The sequence below is a fragment of the Ranitomeya imitator genome, chromosome 5 (genome assembly GCF_032444005.1).
Source record: "Ranitomeya imitator isolate aRanImi1 chromosome 5, aRanImi1.pri, whole genome shotgun sequence".
Lineage (NCBI taxonomy): Eukaryota > Metazoa > Chordata > Amphibia > Anura > Dendrobatidae > Ranitomeya > Ranitomeya imitator.
In genome coordinates, this window is record NC_091286.1 from 121,849,715 (window position 1) to 121,869,594 (window position 19,880).

General features: G+C 43.2%; 1 protein-coding gene across 1 annotated transcript in view; it reads right to left on the minus strand.

Annotated features, from left to right (window-relative positions):
* The window catches only part of TTC27 (tetratricopeptide repeat domain 27), a 630,563-nt gene that overhangs the window by 420,527 nt on the left and 190,156 nt on the right, over positions 1–19,880 (minus strand). Inside the window, exon 7 of the mRNA XM_069769113.1 lies at positions 1,978–2,142. Coding sequence (XP_069625214.1) covers positions 1,978–2,142 — 165 coding nt within the window. The remainder of the gene's footprint in view (positions 1–1,977; positions 2,143–19,880) is intronic.

Here is a 19,880-nt window from a genome sequence, read left to right on the forward strand (position 1 = left end):
ACCTGTTACATACGTGGCTGGGCAATATACTACGTGGCTGGGCAATATACTACGTGGCTCTGTGCTGTATACTACGTGGCTGGGCAATATACTACGTGGCTTGGAAATATACTACGTGACTGGGCAATATACTATGTAACTGGGCAATATACTACGTGACTGGGCAATATGCTACGTGACTGGGCAATATACTACGTGGCTGGGCAATATACTACGTGGCTGGGCAATATACTATGTCACTGGGCAATATACTATGTAGTTGGGCAATATAGTACGTGACTGGGCAATATACTACATGGCTGGGCAATATACTACGTGGCTGGGCAATATACTACGTGGTTGGGCAATATACTACGTGGCTGGGCAATAAACTACGTGGGCTGTGCAATATACTACGTGGACATGCATATTCTAGAATACCCGATGCGTTAGAATCGGGCCACCATCTAGTATATAATATTCACTATGTAAACTAGGGGCAGGCCAATGAGGGATCAGTGACCTGTCAGCAGTCTGCATTATGAATACGTAATCAGAGCACCACATGAAGACCCCCACAGGCCGCTCTGGAGCACGAGCATATCATTAACTCAAAACTGAAAATAAAGATTAAACAACAACCACAAGACGGACTTCATCAACAAAGGTATCATTGTACTCAGTATAATAGCACCAACCTGACACTGTCTGTAGGCTACTGTGCACAATCCTGCTGACAGGTTCCCTTGTAAATACACAACTACAAAACAATATGTACATTTATTAAATGATTGCCCAATATGTATGTGAATAAGTAAAAGCATTAAGACAGAGATACCTCAACGAAAGAGACAGGACAGAAAAGCGAAACGCGCGTCGGGGAATTGACGCGGTGCTTGTTATAATCTCTGTAGAGCTGATAGGCATTCCAGTGTCTATAGGTAAATACCCTTATCTCCACATTATTTGATACTGCATGTTTACTACATGTATGTATGCACAATGGGAATTTGAGTTTCTTGTATTTGCTAACAAGAACCATTTCTACGCTATGTGCATTTACAATTTATATGATGACACTACTGTTTTCAGACATTTCCCGTTGTGCTTTTCTTTGAGGCACAGCTGTTTCTAATTCTCTTACTTGTTCACATTTGTATTGAGCAACTATTTAATACATTTATATATTGTTTTGGGATTGTGTAATCACTTCTTTTATTCTGGTATTCTATCATCTTTCCTGGGATATGGTGATATTGTCTTTATTTACAGCAACAAATCAAAGCTCAGCTTTTTACTTTTCAGAATGCTCTCTTAAAATGAAAGCTGCACTCTGATTGGTTGAATGTTAAGATTTTGTGGTTTTGTTGAACTTGTAGAGTTTTTTTTTTGCCGGCACTGTACTTTCATTACATATTAAACTGACTTTATTTATCATCATCATCATTAATCTTGGTGTCATTCCGTTTATTCTATTGGCACCGGTACCTAATATCATCTACTGTACTTACATGGTGTATTACCATCTACGTATGGTTGTCTTATTATTGTGCATTCAGGTGTGCGGCTGTTTTGCAATTTTTGTAGTTTTAGATTTCCTTGTTCTGTCCATTTATGTCAATAAAGCATACTTTCATACTTTGATTGCTTGTTCAATGCATTGATATGTTAATAAACCCTGCAGGAACAGGAAAGGAGGCGCAGGGGCTTGGGCAGGTAAGCGCTGTTTACTTTGTTATTTTAAAAAACAGTGAAGAAATAATGATGAATAACGAAGAACATTTGTTTTTGTGCAAAATTTATGAACCAAATGCGTTATTATGAAGAATTTAGCACAAAAAAAAAAAAATATCAATGAATACGAGAAGACAAAAAAAAAAAAACAGTGCAATAAAAAAACACAAATGATGATTTGATTATAATTGATGAGCATGTTCCATCTAACTAACAGCGATGAAACATCCCACATAAGTCCAATATGAGAAACCAGACTCTTACCTGTTAAATTAACTTGAAGCTTGCATAAGTCCTTTGCTCGGCTAAGATGCTCCTTCGCTTTCTTGTACTCATAGAAATGGAGGCATACATATTCACACTCAAGATGGAGCTGCACAAGTAAGTCTTGAGCCCCTTGTTCCAAAAATAGGTCTTCAATCTTTGGGACTAAAGAATACAAAATATACAGTTACTAGATGAATACTGTATATTCAATCCCTGAATGAGAGTATGAAAATAGACACACAAACACTGCTGTATATACATTATATACTCCTGCTTGTGTGCAGATACTGGACTTAGCACTTGAGGATAAGTGCCAACGTATTTTTACTAGACGATCCATTTAAGGCCAAAATACACATTAGGTTTAAGTCAGCCCAACCCCACTGACATCAGCCAAAGAAAAACGCATCCGGTACACTGGATTTCAGCAGCCTATGCTTTTGCCTGCAGGAACTTTAGGTCGAGCTGATCACTGCCGGACACATACAGAAGACGGCCCCTCTGCAAGAACAGTATATGGGCCTTCTGGAGTCCAACAGCTCATCATAATGCATAATTCCACTGAACGCTCCGGTCTAGAGGGCCGGGTATTGATGCGAGAGACTTGGGTATTGATGCGAGAGACCCGGGCGAGTGTGACGCCAGCCTAATACAGATTTCCAGATCCTTTATTTAGGATCTGTCACCTGGCTCTCCCAAGTTTGGCATTTTTACACTTCTTTACTTATTTTTTTAAATCCGCCTTACAGTTCCAGAGATATGGACCTTTTTATCTTTAGTTACATTTTATGGTTTTAACCAAGGGGGAGTTGCTTACAGGTTAATAATGCAGAGCGGCCTACAGCCACGTCTCCTTGGTAAAGACCATAAAAATAAGAATTTTTAAAAAATGTCACATCTTTCTGAAACCGTATGCTTTTTTCTTTATTCACCAAACAAGAAGAACTATATACCGAGAAGAGGCGCGGGAATGAATATGAGCAAAACTTGGCCACTTTTGATAGGGCGGCAGGTCCTCTTGAATGGGAAGCAATGGCTATAGGTTCAAGCTTATTTTGTGGGATTAAATGCCATGTCGCTCTCTTCTAAGGACTTTACGTGTTAGAATTTGTGAACCTTGAGATTAACATGAGAATAAAAATTACTATACTATACAATGACCTACAGACAACCTGCCTCCTCTAATGTCTGATACAGCAGGCATCCCTTATTTATTATAGTGGCCTAACGTGCAGTTACTGGAATTTATCTTTGCTCCAAGAACCGGCCAGGTGGACCCTTGAGAGCTGTTCCTTAAATAAGATGAGCCGATAAACTAACATACACGAGTGAATGATAAGTCTGGGCTTACGGGTGATTTCATGGTATTTTGCCTTTATGTGCAGATGCTTTGCAGTTCTTGCAGAATATATTCAAGAACTAAAGACTTGTAAAGTATAGCATGCCCGATGTGCTCACACTGGTTTATAAAGCCTTGAGGTCTACTTCTAAAGCTGTTAACCTCTTAAAAAACTGAAAGGAAAAAAAAGAAATACCGTATGTATTTCCTGTCTCGAGGGCAGTGATGCCGTCACTGAGAAGTCAGACCTGTATAACAAATGGACTTTTATAATATAATAAAATAGCAGAGTTTAGGCTATATATTGTATTGTATATAAAGCAGACCACAGCTATAAGCTCTATTATAAGGCATACACAAAGCTAGAATCTTCCAAAGTCAAATGTACGTAATGGGGTTTTCCACTGAAGTTATCACCTACACAGGATGGATGATAACTTATTGATCGGTCGATGTCTGACCCACAACTGATCAGCAGAATGGAGAACTTTCATCCCCAACGGGGAGCTTTCATGCCTGTTAGAAAGGGGCGGCAGTGCACAAGCCCAACCGCTGCTCCATGCATTCTATATGAGCCAGTTGGAAAAAGTCGAAAGTAGCACTCGTCTGTCCCATAGGGAATGAATGGAGCAGCCTTCGAGCATTTGCAGTCTAAGGGCTTATGCAGATGTCTGTGGATTTTGGTTTGATCTCAGACCACAATGCATGAACTGGCCATGCCTCTCTCGACTTGATTGTGCCAGCTTCATATATTTCTATGAGGCTCTCACGCTCGGGATGGGAAAGCTGCGCCTAGTCCATGTATTAGTAGTAAGTGCTCAAACCGATTTGCACAAACATTTGCATGATTCCTAGCAGGGATAAAAATTCCCATTTCTGCCAATCGATGGTAGGTTCCAATAGTCGAACCCCCACTGATGAACTATCCACTTGTTTTCACTGGATAACCCCTGTAGTTGAAGGTCAACTCATCCCAACTTGTACCCAAAGACCTGGAGTTTTTTATGAAAAACCATCATATATATCTCTACAATACTGGGATCTAAAAATCATATTACACTTTTAGGTTGGAGCTACAAGAGAAATGATATTCTAATATTGGACATTAATTATAATAAACTACAACACTCTCTGGGCGTTGTACAGCTGGCTTGGCACCGTGTGCCTTTTAATGGGGACATTAAGAATATTTCATTAATCCAGCACTAAAATCACCATATTTTGGTTGATGATTTACATAGGGAGGAGCTGAGATAAGTCTAATGCAGCCAAGTAACAGGAAAACATCAGACTAAGTCTAGGATTACATAAAAATAACAAGAAAACAAAGAAAAAAAATCCACATCGTTATAGCGGTATACGAAGTTATATTATTTTTTATACAGTTCATTTTATTTGCACATTAAAATTTACAGAGCAGAACACGTTTATGCTATTTTAAAACATATGTTGCTTATACTTATACCATATTTAGTTTCAAAAGTATTTACCGTAATTAACTTTTTAATATAGAGGTAAAAAGCTTGCGATCATTCTACACTCTGGGGGGGGGGGGGGGGTCTGAATATAATTAAACATAAGTAATGCAGAGAAGAAAAAGAATGAAAAGCTACATAAGCTTCAGTAATTATAGGTCCTTTACAGGTATGTGCACACAATTAGTGTTTGTTCAGACTTTGACACAGGCAAATTTCCATATGTATTCTGCACCTCTGTTCACTTGCATTTTTTTATGTGGCAAAAACGCGTGAAATAGATATGATATGATAGATAGATAGATAGATATGAGATAGATATGATTTAGATATTCGTGAGATTAATTAGTGCCTTGAATTCTTGTAAAACCTAATAAATCATTTTAAAAAATTACGTGGGTTCCCCCTTAATTTTGGTAACCAGTCCAGGTAAAGCAGACATCTGGGGGTTTATATTGGGAAGATCTATGGATATTGGTCCCTTCCAAGGTTAAAAATACAAGGCAGCAAATGACATAGAATTGGCGCATCCATTATATGCGCCATTTCTGGCACTTCATCCGGCTCTTCCCAAATGCCCTGGTGAAGTGACAATCGGGGTAATAGTATGGGGTTGATGTCAGCTTTGTAGTTCCGGCTGGCATCAAGCCCAGAGGTTAGTAATGGAGAAGAGTCTATCAGACACCCCAATTACTAATCCAGTAAACAAGAGAAAACACACAGGGGAGAAAATTTTAGTTTAAAAGGGAATCTGTCACCCATTTTAGGCCTATAAGCTAAGGCCACCGCCATCAGGGACTTATCTACAGCATTCTATAATGCTGTAGATAAGCCCCCAAAGTAAACTAAAAGAGAAGAAAAAGAGAAAGAAAAACAAAATATTATACTCAACCAGGGGCGGTCTGATGCGGGGTGGTCCCGCTACGGTCCGGTGGACATCGCAGTCTGGGTCCGGCGCCTTCCATCTTCATACAATGACATCCTCTTCTTTGCTTCCTGTCACGGCTCCTACGCAGGCGTACTTTGTCTGCCCTGTTGAAGGAAGAGCAAAGTACTGTAGTGCGCAGGCGTCGGGAAAGGTCAGAGAGCCTGCGCACTGCAGTACTTTGCTCTGCCCTCAACAGGGCAGACAAAGTACGCCTGCGCAGGATCCGCGACAGGAAGCAAAGAAGAGGACGTCATCGTATGAAGATGGGAGGTGCCAGACCTGGACCGCAACGCCCATCGGACCGGACCACCTCTGGGTAAGTATAATCTAGCTTGTTTTTCTTCTCTTTCAGGTTACATCGGGGGCTTATATACAGCATTACAGAATGCTGCAGATAAGCCCCTGATGCCGGTGGGCTTAGCTCAACTTTCATTTTGGGGGTGACAGGTTCCCTTTAAACACATGATCTGCACCAAAAACACAGGTAATACTAACCAAAAAAGCAGCAAAAACTGCTTTATATAGGCAGCATGTTTACTGCCAAGAGAGCAGGTTTTAGCTGTAAAAAAAAAAAGGCAGCAAAAAAAATCAATGTGTGAACATGTACCTGTCAATTTCCAGTGATGATAAAATGACTAAAATTTATCAACTACGGTACCAATGTTATTTGAGGCAATGCAGAAGCCTCTCTGAGCTTTCTACATGCAGAATACAGGCTGATGTTACAGGCTTTTGCAGACTGATGTAACCAGCTTCTTCAGGCTGCTGTAACCAGTTCTCCATTCTGCTGAATAACAAAAATATGAAAATTCCTAGCAAAATTAATATTAGAAAATATCTAGTTAGCGATTCCAATGATGACATTATATTCTGAAATTTACAGATAATTGTTAAGTACAATCTCATTTTGCGACAAACTAGCAGAGAAGTTTCATTTCAGAGTGCGTTACCAAAAACATTAAATAAAAAACAAAGTTATTTCAAGTCATCTACCATAATTGTAACGTATAGAAAGGCTGGGTTCATTCAAGGTGACCGAGGCATTTGAATGTTTTTGTGGCAGGAACACTTAAAAGCCATGAAATGAATAACACCACATCTCCAGAATGAGGCTGCAGAAAAGTGCAGTAACTGAATCCTCCTTCAGAGAGATCTTGTGATTTCTGGATAAAAACCTTCATTTACCTTTTGCTTTCTGACGAGTATTGAAGTTGGCACATCAATAAAAAAGTAGAAAATTAAAGATTACAATCTGAGGGAAAAGGATATTTTACATTAGGCAACTCTGCTTAACACAGCATACGGCTCGCTTCTCAGAGATGAACAAAGAGCAGAAGGAACAGGTTTTATATAAAATAAATGGATGTCTGCATGATGCTGGACTCAAAGTATAAGAAGTAAGCTAATTAACAGAGGACAATTGACCTAAAATGACTTGGAAATTTAGTGTAACCTTTACCTAAACTACACTTTGAAATCAATCAAAAGTTTTTAATATTTTGATAGATATGTTTGTGATGCAAATAACCCTTAGAAGTATAAGGTCACAAGCAGAAAATCACTGTCAATATGCCCTATTAGGATATAAAAATGTAACTGAAGAAGGTACCTTGCTTACAGTGTCATGAATTTGTCAGAACAGAACAATGATCTGTCCGAGATGCTCATGTTCCTCCAGACTTAATACGTGGCATATTTGTGGAGTATGGCGTTAAGAATTCCCCTCCAATTTTCACAGAAGATCAGAAAGGACAGATTACGTGGATAGTGTGTGCATAGTGCACTGCAACAACATTTTGGGGCTGTGCCTTTAGCCACACCCAATTACCATTGCAGTCCACATTGGCCGCAAAAAAAATGCTAGAATTTCACAGAAAACCCCTTATAATTACAGGTATGCCAATTATGTCCATACTATCTGCAGTCTTGTGATCATTTTCCTTTTTAAAAAAAATAAGTAAGAAATCTGATTATTCAAAATGTTTTTTAGTAGTTATGCAGGGAAATAAAATCTTTTTCTTTTATTTTACCCCTAACATACAGGTATATAGAGATGTATCTTTTGGAACATACTTATTTGTGCCTGTAATGAAGAAAAATACTATTTACATAGTTTTGAATCCACCTAACCATAGCCTTGTCAATCCCATACTTGGAAATTTTTTAAAAATAAGGATAGTATGAGATACGTTATCAAATGCTTTGCTGAAGTCGAGATATACTATATCTACCGCATTTCCCTGATCCACTCAGTCAGTGATTCCATCATAAAAGGAAATTAGAATAGGCTGGCATGACTACAAACCCATGCTGGCTCTGGTTAATTACTGTATTCTTATCCAAGTACTTACATACATGCTGTTTCATAATTTGTTCAAATATCTTTCCTGGTATAGAAGTGAGGCCCTGTAATTTCCTGTCTCCATTTTCATTCCTGTTTTTTTAAGATAGGAACAACATCTACCCTTCTCCAATCTTTTGGGACTTCTCTTGTTCACCAGGAATTTTCAAAAGATTCCGGCTAGTGGTTCTGCATTTTCCTCAGCTAACTCTTTCAGTACTGTAGGATATAATTAATCTGAACCAGATTTAAATTAATTTAAATTAATTAAGTGTTCCCGTACCATCTCTCTGTTTATATATAGTGTGCATTATTTTATTCTTTCGATGGCACCATGAATATCGGTTGATGTTAAATTTGCTTTCTTAGAGTACACAGATACAAAATAGAAATTTAAAAGTTCGGCCTTCTCAACGTTGTTTTTGACCATTTCATCCTTTTTATCTTGTAAAAATCCTGTAGCATCTTTGACTTGCATGCTGACTTGTCACTTGGTTACCAAAGTTCACATTACAAACTGCTAATATTAAATAGATTTCCTAGACCTGATGAGACTGGTAAACTTACTTTAACACCTTCCCTCCCAACAGGGCCGGACTGGGACTAAAATTCAGCCCTGGCATTTGAAGTTACACAGGCCCACTTGTCACATGGTGACTGTATAATATCTTTGTACACTTGTAGGCAGGGCCGGTTTTAGGCAAAGTGGGGCCCTAGGCAAAGTTTAAAATGGGGCCCAAAATGCTAACATATTGCACATCACACAAAAGCATTTCGGTTGTATTTACAAGCGCTGAGTTCAGGCCGCTAAATGAGTTTGATCGACAATACTGAAGTTGTTCAACACTTGTTTCCCGGCCTCTTTCCACCATCTGAGAAAGAATGCTGGGACAGAACGATCACTAACAGATCACTAACCGATCCCCATACAGTATCATGTTATCAGCAGCACATCTACAGTTTAGAGCGGCGATGTGCTACTGAGAACAATGATTTTTGTTACGGCAAAAACAATCTGAATATGCAGCATTTACTTGTTTAGTAAAATACACCCCACAGTCCTCTATATAGTATAATACACTCCCTATAGTCCTCCATATATTAAAATACACTGCTCAGTCCTCCACATAGTATAATACACTCCTCATAGCCCTCCATATAGCATAATACACTCCTCATAGTGCTCCATATAGTATAATGCACCGCCATAGTCATCGATGTAGTACAATTCACTTCCCATAGTATAATGCACCCCATAGCTCTTCATATAGTATAACGTATTCCCCATAGTCCTCAATACAGTATAATGCAGCCCACATATAGTATAATGTAGCCACCACCCTACAGAATATAATGCGGCAACCACAGAGTATAATGCAGCCACCCCACAGAGTATAATGTAACCCCATAAAATATAATACAGCCCACCTCCCCATAATATAGTATATAACCCAACCTCCCCCATAGAATATAATATACTCCCACAACAGTATATACCACAGCCACATAGTACATAACATGGCCTCCCCATAGAAGAGAATATACTCCCCATAGTATATAGTAAAGCCCGCATAGTATATAGCACAGGCCGCATAGTAGATTACACAGCCCACACAGCAGTATACAGCACAGCCCACACAGTAGTATATACAGCACAACCCAAACAGTAATATATACAGCACAGCCCACACAGTTGTATATACGCCCACACAGTAGTATATACAGCACAGCCCACACAGTAGTATATACAGCACAGCCTGCACGGTAGTATATCCAGCACAGCCCGCACAGTGGTATATCCAGCACAGCCTGCACAGTGGTATATCCAGCACAGCCCGCACAGTGGTATATCCAGCACAGCCCACACAGTGGTATATCCAGCACAGCCCACACAGTGGTATATCCAGCACAGCCCACACAGTGGTATATACAGCACAGCCCGCACAGTGGTATATACAGCACAGCCCGCACAGTGGTATATACAGCACAGCCCACACAGTGGTATATCCAGCACAGCCCGCACAGTGGTATATCCAGCACAGCCCGCACAGTGGTATATCCAGCACAGCTCACACAGTGGTATATCCAGCACAGCCCGCACAGTGGTATATACAGCACAGCCCACACAGTGGTATATACAGCACAGCCCGCATAGTGGTATATCCAGCACAGCCCGCACAGTGGTATATCCAGCACAGCCCGCACAGTGGTAAATCCAGCACAGCCCGCACAGTGGTATATCCAGCACAGCCCGCACAGTGGTATAGCCAGCACAGCCTGCACAGTGGTATATCCAGCACAGCCCACATCTCTCCTCCTCCCCCTGAGAATGTCCCCACAGTCCAGCAAAAAAAAAAAACACTCTCCTCACCTTTCTTCTTGCCCGCGCTGCTCCTGTCTCCTGTCTCGGCGGCTGCAGTCTGCCCGGGACACAGCAGGTGCGCGATGATATGACGTCATCGTGCACCCGCAGCGTCAGTGGCAGAGGAATGATGGGAGAGGGAGTGACTGTAGACGCTCTCTCCTCCATCATTGCATTCAATTGTACCGGCGTCATAGACGCCAGTATAGTTGAATGCGACGGCAGGGGGGTGAGTGTTGTGATTTCTGTGGTCAAGCTCCCTCCTGTGGTCATGAGTGGTACTTCGGCTGGTTCTGTCGTTAGGTGCTGCTCTATTTAACTCCACCTAGTTCTTTGTTCCTGGCCTCCAGTCAATGTTCCAGTATTGGTCTTGCTCTCTCCTGGATCGTCCTTGTGGCCTGCATAAGCTAAGTTCTGCTTGTGTTTCTTGGTTTGCTATTTTTTCTGTCCAGCTTGCTATTTTGGTTTGTCTTGCTTGCTGGAAGCTCTGGGACGCAGAGGAAGCCCCTCCGTACCGTTAGTCGGTGCGGAGGGTCTTTTTGCGCCCTCTGCATGGTTGTTTGTAGGCTTTTGTGCTGACTGCAAAGCTATCTTTCCTATCCTCGGTCTATTCAGTAAGTCGGGCCTCACTTTGCTAAAATCTATTTCATCTCTGTGTTTGTATTTTCATCTTTACTCACAGTCATTATATGTGGGGGGCTGCCTTTTCCATTGGGGAATTTCTCTGAGGCAAGGTAGGCTTATTTTTCTATCTTCAGGGCTAGCTAGTTTCTCAGGCTGTGCCCGAGGCACCTAGGTCTGGTCAGGAGCGCTCCACGGCTACCTCTAGTGTGGTATGATAGGATTAGGGATTGCGGTCAGCAGAGTTCCGACGTCTCAGAGCTCGTCCTATGTTATTAGTAACTATCAGGTCACTTTGTGTGCTCTTAACCACCAGGTCCATTGTGGTTCTGAATCACCAGTTCATAACAGTACTGGAGGCCCAAAGTACTAATGCTTCTCAATAGAGGGAAAAGAGAAGTTCTGAGACCATTTTTTTTTCTTTGCACTGTGTTTTGTCTTTCTTTTCCCCTTTACATCTGGGTGGTTCAGAACACGGGTGTGGACATGGACATTCAAGGTCTGTCCTCTTTGATGGATAATCTCACTATAAGTGTACAGAACATTCAAGATTTAGTGGTTCAGAATCCTATGTTAGAACCTAAAATTCCTATTCCTGAGTTATTTTCTGGAGATAGAGCTAAGTTTCTGAATTTTAAAAATAAATGTAAACTATTTCTGGCTTTGAAACCTCGCTCCTCTGGTGACCCAATTCAACAAGTTAAGATCATTATTTCTTTATTACGTGGCGACCCTCAAGACTGGGCATTTTCCCTTGCGCCAGGAGATCCTGCATTATGTGATATTGATGCGTTTTTTCTGGCGCTCGGATTGCTTTATGATGAACCTAATTCAGTGGATCAGGCAGAGAAAAATTTGCTGGCTCTGTGTCAGGGTCAGGATGAGGTAGAGATATATTGTCAGAAGTTTAGGAAGTGGTCTGTGCTTACTCAATGGAATGAATGTGCGCTGACAGCAATTTTCAGAAAGGGTCTCTCTGAAGCCCTTAAGGATGTCATGGTGGGATTTCCTATGCCTGCTGGTCTGAATGAATCTATGTCTTTGGCCATTCAGATCGATCGACGCTTACGTGAGCGTAAAACTGTGCACCATTTGGCGGTATTATCTGAGCATGGACCTGAGCCTATGCAATGTGATAGGACTTTGACCAGAGCTGAACGGCAAGAACACAGACGTCGGAATGGGCTGTGTTTTTACTGTGGTGATTCCACTCATGCTATCTCCGATTGTCCTAAGCGCACCAGGCGTTTCGCTAGGTCTACCACCATTGGTACGGTACAGTCGAAATTTCTTTTTTCCGTTACTTTGATCTGCTCTTTGTCATCCTATTCTGTCATGGCATTTGTAGATTCAGGCGCTGCCCTGAATTTGATGGACTTGGAGTATGCTAGGCGCTGTGGGTTTTTCTTGGAGCCCTTGCAGTATCCTATTCCACTGAGAGGAATTGATGCTACGCCTTTGGCCAAGAATAAGCCTCAGTACTGGACCCAACTGACCATGTGCATGGCTCCTGCGCATCAGGAGGATATTCGCTTTTTGGTGTTGCACAATCTGCATGATGTGGTCGTGTTGGGGTTGCCATGGCTACAAGTCCATAACCCAGTATTGGATTGGAAATCTATGTCTGTGTCCAGCTGGGGTTGTCAGGGGGTACATGGTGATGTTCCATTTCTGTCTATTTCATCATCCACCCCTTCTGAGGTCCCAGAGTTCTTGTCGGATTACTGGGATCTATTTGATGAGCCCAAGTCCAGTGCCCTACCTCCGCATAGGGATTGCGATTGTGCTATCGATTTGATTCCTGGTAGTAAATTTCCTAAAGGACGACTGTTTAATTTGTCTGTGCCTGAGCACGCCGCTATGCGGAGTTACATAAAGGAATCCTTGGAGAAGGGTCATATTCGCCCGTCGTCGTCGCCATTGGGAGCAGGGTTCTTTTTTGTGGCCAAGAAGGATGGTTCGTTGAGACCTTGTATAGATTACCGCCTTCTAAATAAAATCACAGTCAAATTTCAGTACCCCTTGCCGCTGCTGTCTGATTTGTTTGCTCGGATTGGGGGCTAGTTGGTTCACCAAGATAGATCTTCGTGGTGCGTATAATCTTGTGCGTATTAAACAGGGCGATGAATGGAAAACAGCATTTAATACGCCCGAAGGCCATTTTGAGTACCTGGTTATGCCATTCTGGCTTTCCAATGCTCCATCAGTATTTCAGTCCTTTATGCATGACATCTTCCGAGAGTACCTGGATAAATTCCTGATTGTATACTTGGATGATATTTTGGTCTTCTCGGATGATTGGGAGTCTCACGTGAAGCAGGTTAGAATGGTGTTCCAGGTCCTGCGTGCTAATTCTTTGTTTGTGAAGGGGTCAAAGTGTCTCTTTGGTGTTCAGAAGGTTTCATTTTTGGGTTTCATTTTTTCCCCTTCTACTATCGAGATGGACCCTGTTAAGGTCCAGGCCATCTATGATTGGACTCAGCCAACATCTCTGAAGAGTCTGCAAAAGTTCCTGGGCTTTGCTATTTTTATCGTCGCTTCATCAATAATTTTTCTAGTATTGCTAAACCATTGACTGATTTAACCAAGAAGGGTGCTGATGTGGTCAATTGGTCTTCTGCTGCTGTGGAAGCTTTTCAGGAGTTGAAGCGTCGTTTTTCTTCTGCCCCTGTGTTGTGCCAGCCAGATGTTTCGCTCCCGTTCCAGGTCGAGGTTGATGCTTCTGAGATTGAAGCGGGGGCTGTTTTGTCGCAGAGAAGTTCTGATGGCTCGGTGATGAAACCATGTGCCTTCTTTTCCAGGAAGTTTTCGCCTGCTGAGCGTAATTATGATGTTAGCAATCGAGAGTTGCTGGCCATGAAGTGGGCATTCGAGGAGTGGCGTCATTGGCTTGAAGGAGCTAAGCATCGCGTGGTGGTCTTGACAGATCACAAGAACTTGACTTATCTCGAGTCTGCCAAACGGTTGAATCCTAGACAGGCTCGTTGGTCGCTGTTTTTCTCCTGTTTTGACTTTGTGGTTTCGTACCTTCCGGGCTCTAAGAATGTGAAGGCGGATGCCCTTTCTAGGAGTTTTGTGCCCGACTCTCCGGGTTTGCCTGAGCCGGCGGGTATTCTCAAAGAGGGGGTAATTTTGTCTGCCATCTCCCCTGATTTGCAGCGGGTGCTGCAAAAATTCCAGGCTAATAGACCTGACCGTTGCCCAGCGGAGAAACGGTTTGTCCCTGATAAATGGACGAGTAGAGTTATCTCTGAGATTCATTGTTCGGTGTTCGCTGGTCATCCTGGAATCTTTGGTACCAGAGATTTGGTGGCTAAATCCTTTTGGTGGCCGTCTCTGTCGCGGGATGTGCGTTCGTTTGTGCAGTCCTGTGGGATTTGTGCACGGGCTAAGCCCTGCTGTTCTCGTGCCAGTGGCTTGCTTTTGCCCTTGCCGGTCCCGAAGAGGCCCTGGACGCATATCTCTATGGATTTTATTTCGGATCTCCCCGTCTCTCAAAAGATGTCGATCATTTGGGTGGTTTGTGATCGCTTCTCTAAGATGGTCCATTTGGTACCCTTGTCTAAATTGCCTTCCTCCTCTGATTTGGTGCCATTGTTTTTCCAGCATGTGGTTCGTTTACATGGCATTCCAGAGAACATCGTTTCTGACAGAAGTTCCCAGTTTGTTTCGAGGTTTTGGCGAGCCTTTTGTGCTAGGATGGGCATTGATTTGTCTTTTTCCTCGGCTTTCCATCCTCAGACAAATGGCCAAACTGAACGAACCAATCAGACCTTGGAAACATATCTGAGATGCTTTGTTTCTGCTGATCAGGATGATTGGGTGTCCTTTTTGCCTTTGGCTGAGTTCGCCCTTAATAATCGGGCCAGCTCGGCTACTTTGGTTTCGCCATTTTTCTGCAATTCTGGTTTCCATCCTCGTTTCTCTTCAGGGCAGGTTGAGTCTTCGGACTGTCCTGGTGTGGATACTGTGGTGGATAGGTTGCAGCAGATTTGGACTCATGTAGTGGACAATTTGACATTGTCCCAGGAGAAGGCTCAACGTTTCGCTAACCGCAGGCGCTGTGTGGGTCCCTGACTTCGTGTTGGGGATTTGGTTTGGTTGTCGTCTCGTTATATTCCTATGAAAGTTTCCTCTCCTAAGTTTAAGCCTCGTTTCATTGGTCCGTATAGGATTTCTGAGGTTCTTAATCCTGTGTCTTTTCGTTTGACCCTTCCAGCTTCTTTTTCCATCCATAATGTATTCCATAGGTCATTGATGCGGAGATACGTGGCACCTGTGGTTCCATCCGTTGATCCTCCTGCCCCGGTTTTGGTTGAGGGGAGTTGGAGTATATAGTGGAGAAGATTTTGGATTCTCGTATTTCGAGACGGAAACTCCAGTACCTGGTTAAGTGGAAGGGTTATGGTCAGGAAGATAATTCCTGGGTCTTTGCCTCTGATGTTCATGCTGCCGATCTGGTTCGTGCCTTTCATTTGGATCATCCTGGTCGGCCTGGGGGCTCTGGTGAGGGTTCGGTGACCCCTCCTCAAGGGGGGGGTACTGTTGTGAATTCTGTGGTCAAGCTCCCTCCTGTGGTCATGAGTGGTACTTCGGCTGTTCTGTCCATAAGCTTCCTCTGGTGGATGTGAGTGGGGCTGCGGCTTCTGAGTTTCCTTCCTCAGGTGACGAGGTTAAGTCGTTAGGTGCTGCTCTATTTAACTCCACCTAGTTCTTGGTTCCTGGCCTCCAGTCAATGTTCCAGTATTGGTCTTGCTCTCTCCTGGATCGTCCTTGTGGCCTGCATAAGCTAAGTTCTGCTTGTGTTTCTTGGTTTGCTATTTTTTCTGTCCAGCTTGCTATTTTGGTTTGTCTTGCTTGCTGGAAGCTCTGGGACGCAGAGGAAGCACCTCCATACCGTTAGTCGGTGCGGAGGGTCTTTTTGCGCCCTCTGCGTGGTTGTTTGTAGGTTTTTGTGCTGACTGCAAAGCTATCTTTCCTATCCTCGGTCTATTCAGTAAGTCGGGCCTCACTTTGCTAAAATCTATTTCATCTCTATGTTTGTATTTTCATCTTTACTCACAGTCATTATATGTGGGGGGCTGCCTTTTCCTTTGGGGAATTTCTCTGAGGCAAGGTAGGCTTATTTTTCTATCTTCAGGGCTAGCTAGTTTCTCAGGCTGTGCCCGAGGCACCTAGGTCTGGTCAGGAGCGCTCCACGGCTACCTCTAGTGTGGTATGATAGGATTAGGGATTGCGGTCAGCAGAGTTCCCACGTCTCAGAACTCGTCCTATGTTATTAGTAACTATCAGGTCACTTTGTGTGCTCTTAACCACCAGGTCCATTGTGGTTCTGAATCACCAGTTCATAACAGGTGAGTCGGAGGGGGGAGGCGGATCGACGACTGGCATCGGCCCTTCTGGCATTTGCCAGAAGTGCCCGATGGCCAGTCCGGCCCTGCCTCCCAAGGAGATAATGGTATAGAATGTGGGTATATAGAGTGAATTCAGAAGATGGTGTCAACTGTGTTATTCAGCTGGTATTCTGCCTCTTAGGCCACATTCACATGTTCAGTATTTTACATCAGTATTTGTAAGCCAAAACAAGGAGTGGGTGAAAAATGCAGAAGTAGTGACATGTTTCTATTATACTTTTACTCTGATTGTTCCTCTCCTGGTTTTGGCTTACAATACTGAGGTAAAATACTGAACGTGTGAGCGTGGCCTTAGGCAGATAAAATTCTCCTATCCTTGGTAGTATAGCCTGTGGCTCACATATATAGCTGCTTCCTGCCTTCTAGAGAGTGTGAGTTTTAATCCCAGTAGTGACAACATTTCACAAAAAGTGAACATTTAAATTAAATGAATGAATGTATGCAATATACAGAGCACAAGCAGATGCGGGACTCTCATTCAAGGTCTTGAGTATACGGAGGAGAAATTAAATAATCACAGCAACGTATACAGTACAATGCATGCAGTATGACAGGATATCCAGGAGACATGGGGACAGTGGGAGATGAGCATTAAGAAACTCATTCTCATATGTGAATTCTAAGGTCAATGAGAATGTTCACTGACGATCCATTTATTGCTTAGGGGACTGATAAACATAGCTGAGCACTGTACAATATTTGGGCATCTCCATCAGTCCCATAGACTTAAAAGGTGTTATCCAGGCATATATTATTTGATAATGTAAGATAAAAAACTAACAGGTAAGTAATTACTACCTGCCTGTTCTCTCCAGTACGGGCTCAGACCGATCACTTACCAATCCTGCTAGCGATTCAACTGCTCCATGTCAACAGGCTGCTCTGTCAATGGGTTGTGACTGCCGACGTCATGCTGATTGACAGCGGTCTCCCCACACTTAGGCAGCTAGGAATTGGCTGTCAATCAGCATGACATCAGCAGCCACGCCCTTTCAACAAAGTAGAGCAGAAGAGAAGCTGCTGTTCTGTCGATTGGTTCTTTGATCATTAGTAAAAAAAAAATTACAGTACTGGACAACCCCTGTTATGACCTGGTGGTTAAGAGGCCACACTGATATGACCTGGTGGCTAAAACGCAACATGGAACGAGCTCTGAGAAGGTGGTATCTCTACTGACCGCAGTCCCTAATCCTAACAACACAACTAGAAATAGCCGTGGAATGTTCCTGACACTCCCTAGACACCTCGTCACAGCCTCAGATATAACTACCCCTAAAGAAGGAAATAGAAAGCTATCTTGCCTCAGAGAAACCCCCAAAAGGAAAGACAGCCCCCCACAAATATTGACTGTGAAAGGAGAGGGAAATGACGAACACAGAAATGAAATTAGATTTCAGCAAAGGGGAGGCCAAAACTAAACTAGATAGACAGAGAGCAAAATATACTGTGCGGTCAGTATTAAAAACTGCAAAATCCACGCAGAGTTTACAAAAATGAACTCCATACCGACTCACGGTGTGGAGGGGCAAATCTGCTTTCCCAGAGCTTCCAGCTAGCCTGAATAAGACATAGTGACAAGCTGGACAAAAGAGACAAAATGCAAAGCAATAGAGTCCAAACAAATGGACAAAGGAAACTAGCAAAACTTATCTTTTGCAGACAAGGACTGGCCATATGAGAAATCCAAGGGAAGAATCAAATCCAACGAAGAACATTGACAGCAGGCAAGGACTAAAGCCCAGAGCAGGTTTAAATAACAAACCCAGGCAAGGCGATTAGTGAAGACAGCTGCTACAGTTAACTAACGGAGCAGCAGTTCCACTTGAAACCACCAGAGGGAGCCCAAGGGCAGAACTCGCAAAAATACCATTAGCAACCACAGGAGGGAGCTCCAGAATGGAACTCACAACAGTAACCCCCCTTGAGGAGGGGTCACCGAACCCTCACCAGAGCTCCCAGGCCGATCACGATGAGCCAAATGGAAAGCATGAACCAAATCGGGAGCATGAACATCGGAGGCAACAACCCAAGAATTATCCTCCTGGCCATAACCCTTCCACTTGACCAGATACTGAAGCTTCCGCCTCGAAAAACGAGAATCCAAAATCTTCTCTACCACATATTCCAATTCCCCCTCAACCAACACCTGAGCAGGAGGATCAACGGAGGGAACCATAGGTACCACATATATCCGCAACAAGGATCTATGGAACACATTATGAATGGAAAAGGAAGCTGGAAGGGCCAAACGAAAAGACACTGGATTGATAATTTCAGAAATCTTATAAGGCCCAATAAAGCGAGGCTTGAACTTAGGGGAAGAAACCTTCATAGGAACATGACGAGAAGACAACCAGACCAAATCCCCAACACGAAGCCGGGGACCAACACACCGACGACGGTTAGCAAAACGCTGAGCCTTCTCCTGAGACGTCAAATTGTCCACCACATGAGTCCAAATTTTCTGCAACCTGTCCGCCACGGAATCCACAATAGGACAGTCAGAAGGCTCAAGCTGCCCTGAAGAAAAACGAGGATGAAAACCAAAGTTACAAAAAAAAGGCGAAACCAAGGTAGCCGAACTAGCCCGATTATTAAGGGCAAACTCGGCCAACGGCAAAAAGGTCACCCAATCATCCTGATCAGCAGACACGAAGCATCTCAAATAGGTTTCCAAGGTCTGATTGGTTCGCTCCGTTTGGCCATTTGTCTGAGGATGGAATGCAGAAGAAAAAGACAAATCAATGCCCATTCTAGCACAAAAGGACCGCCAAAACCTAGAAACGAACTGGGAACCTCTGTCAGACATAATATTCTCCGGAATACCATGCAAACGAACCACATGCTGAAAAAATAATGGAACCAAATCAGAAGAGGAAGGCAACTTAGGCAACGGCACCAAATGGACCATCTTAGAAAACCGGTCACAAACCACCCAGATGACAGACATCTTCCGAGAAACAGGAAGATCAGAAATAAAATCCATGGATATATGCGTCCAGGGCCTCTCAGGAATAGGCAAAGGCAAAAGCAACCCGCTGGCACGGGAACAGCAAGGCTTAGCCCGAGCACAGGTCCCACAGGACTGCACAAACGAACGCACATCCCGCGACAAGGAAGGCCACCAAAAGGACCTAGCCACCAAATCTCTGGTACCGAAAATCCCAGGGTGACCAGCCAACACCGAACAATGAACCTCAGACACCACCCTACTAGTCCATCTATCAGTAACAAACAATTTCCCCATAGGACAGCGGTCAGGTTTATCAGCCTGAAACTCCTGAAGTACCCGCCGTAAATCAGGGGAGCTGACAGAAAGAATCACCCCCTCCTTGAGGATCCCAGCCGGCTCAAGAACTCCCAGAGAATCAGGCAAAAAACTCCTAGAAAGGGCATCAGCCTTCGCATTCTTAGATCCAG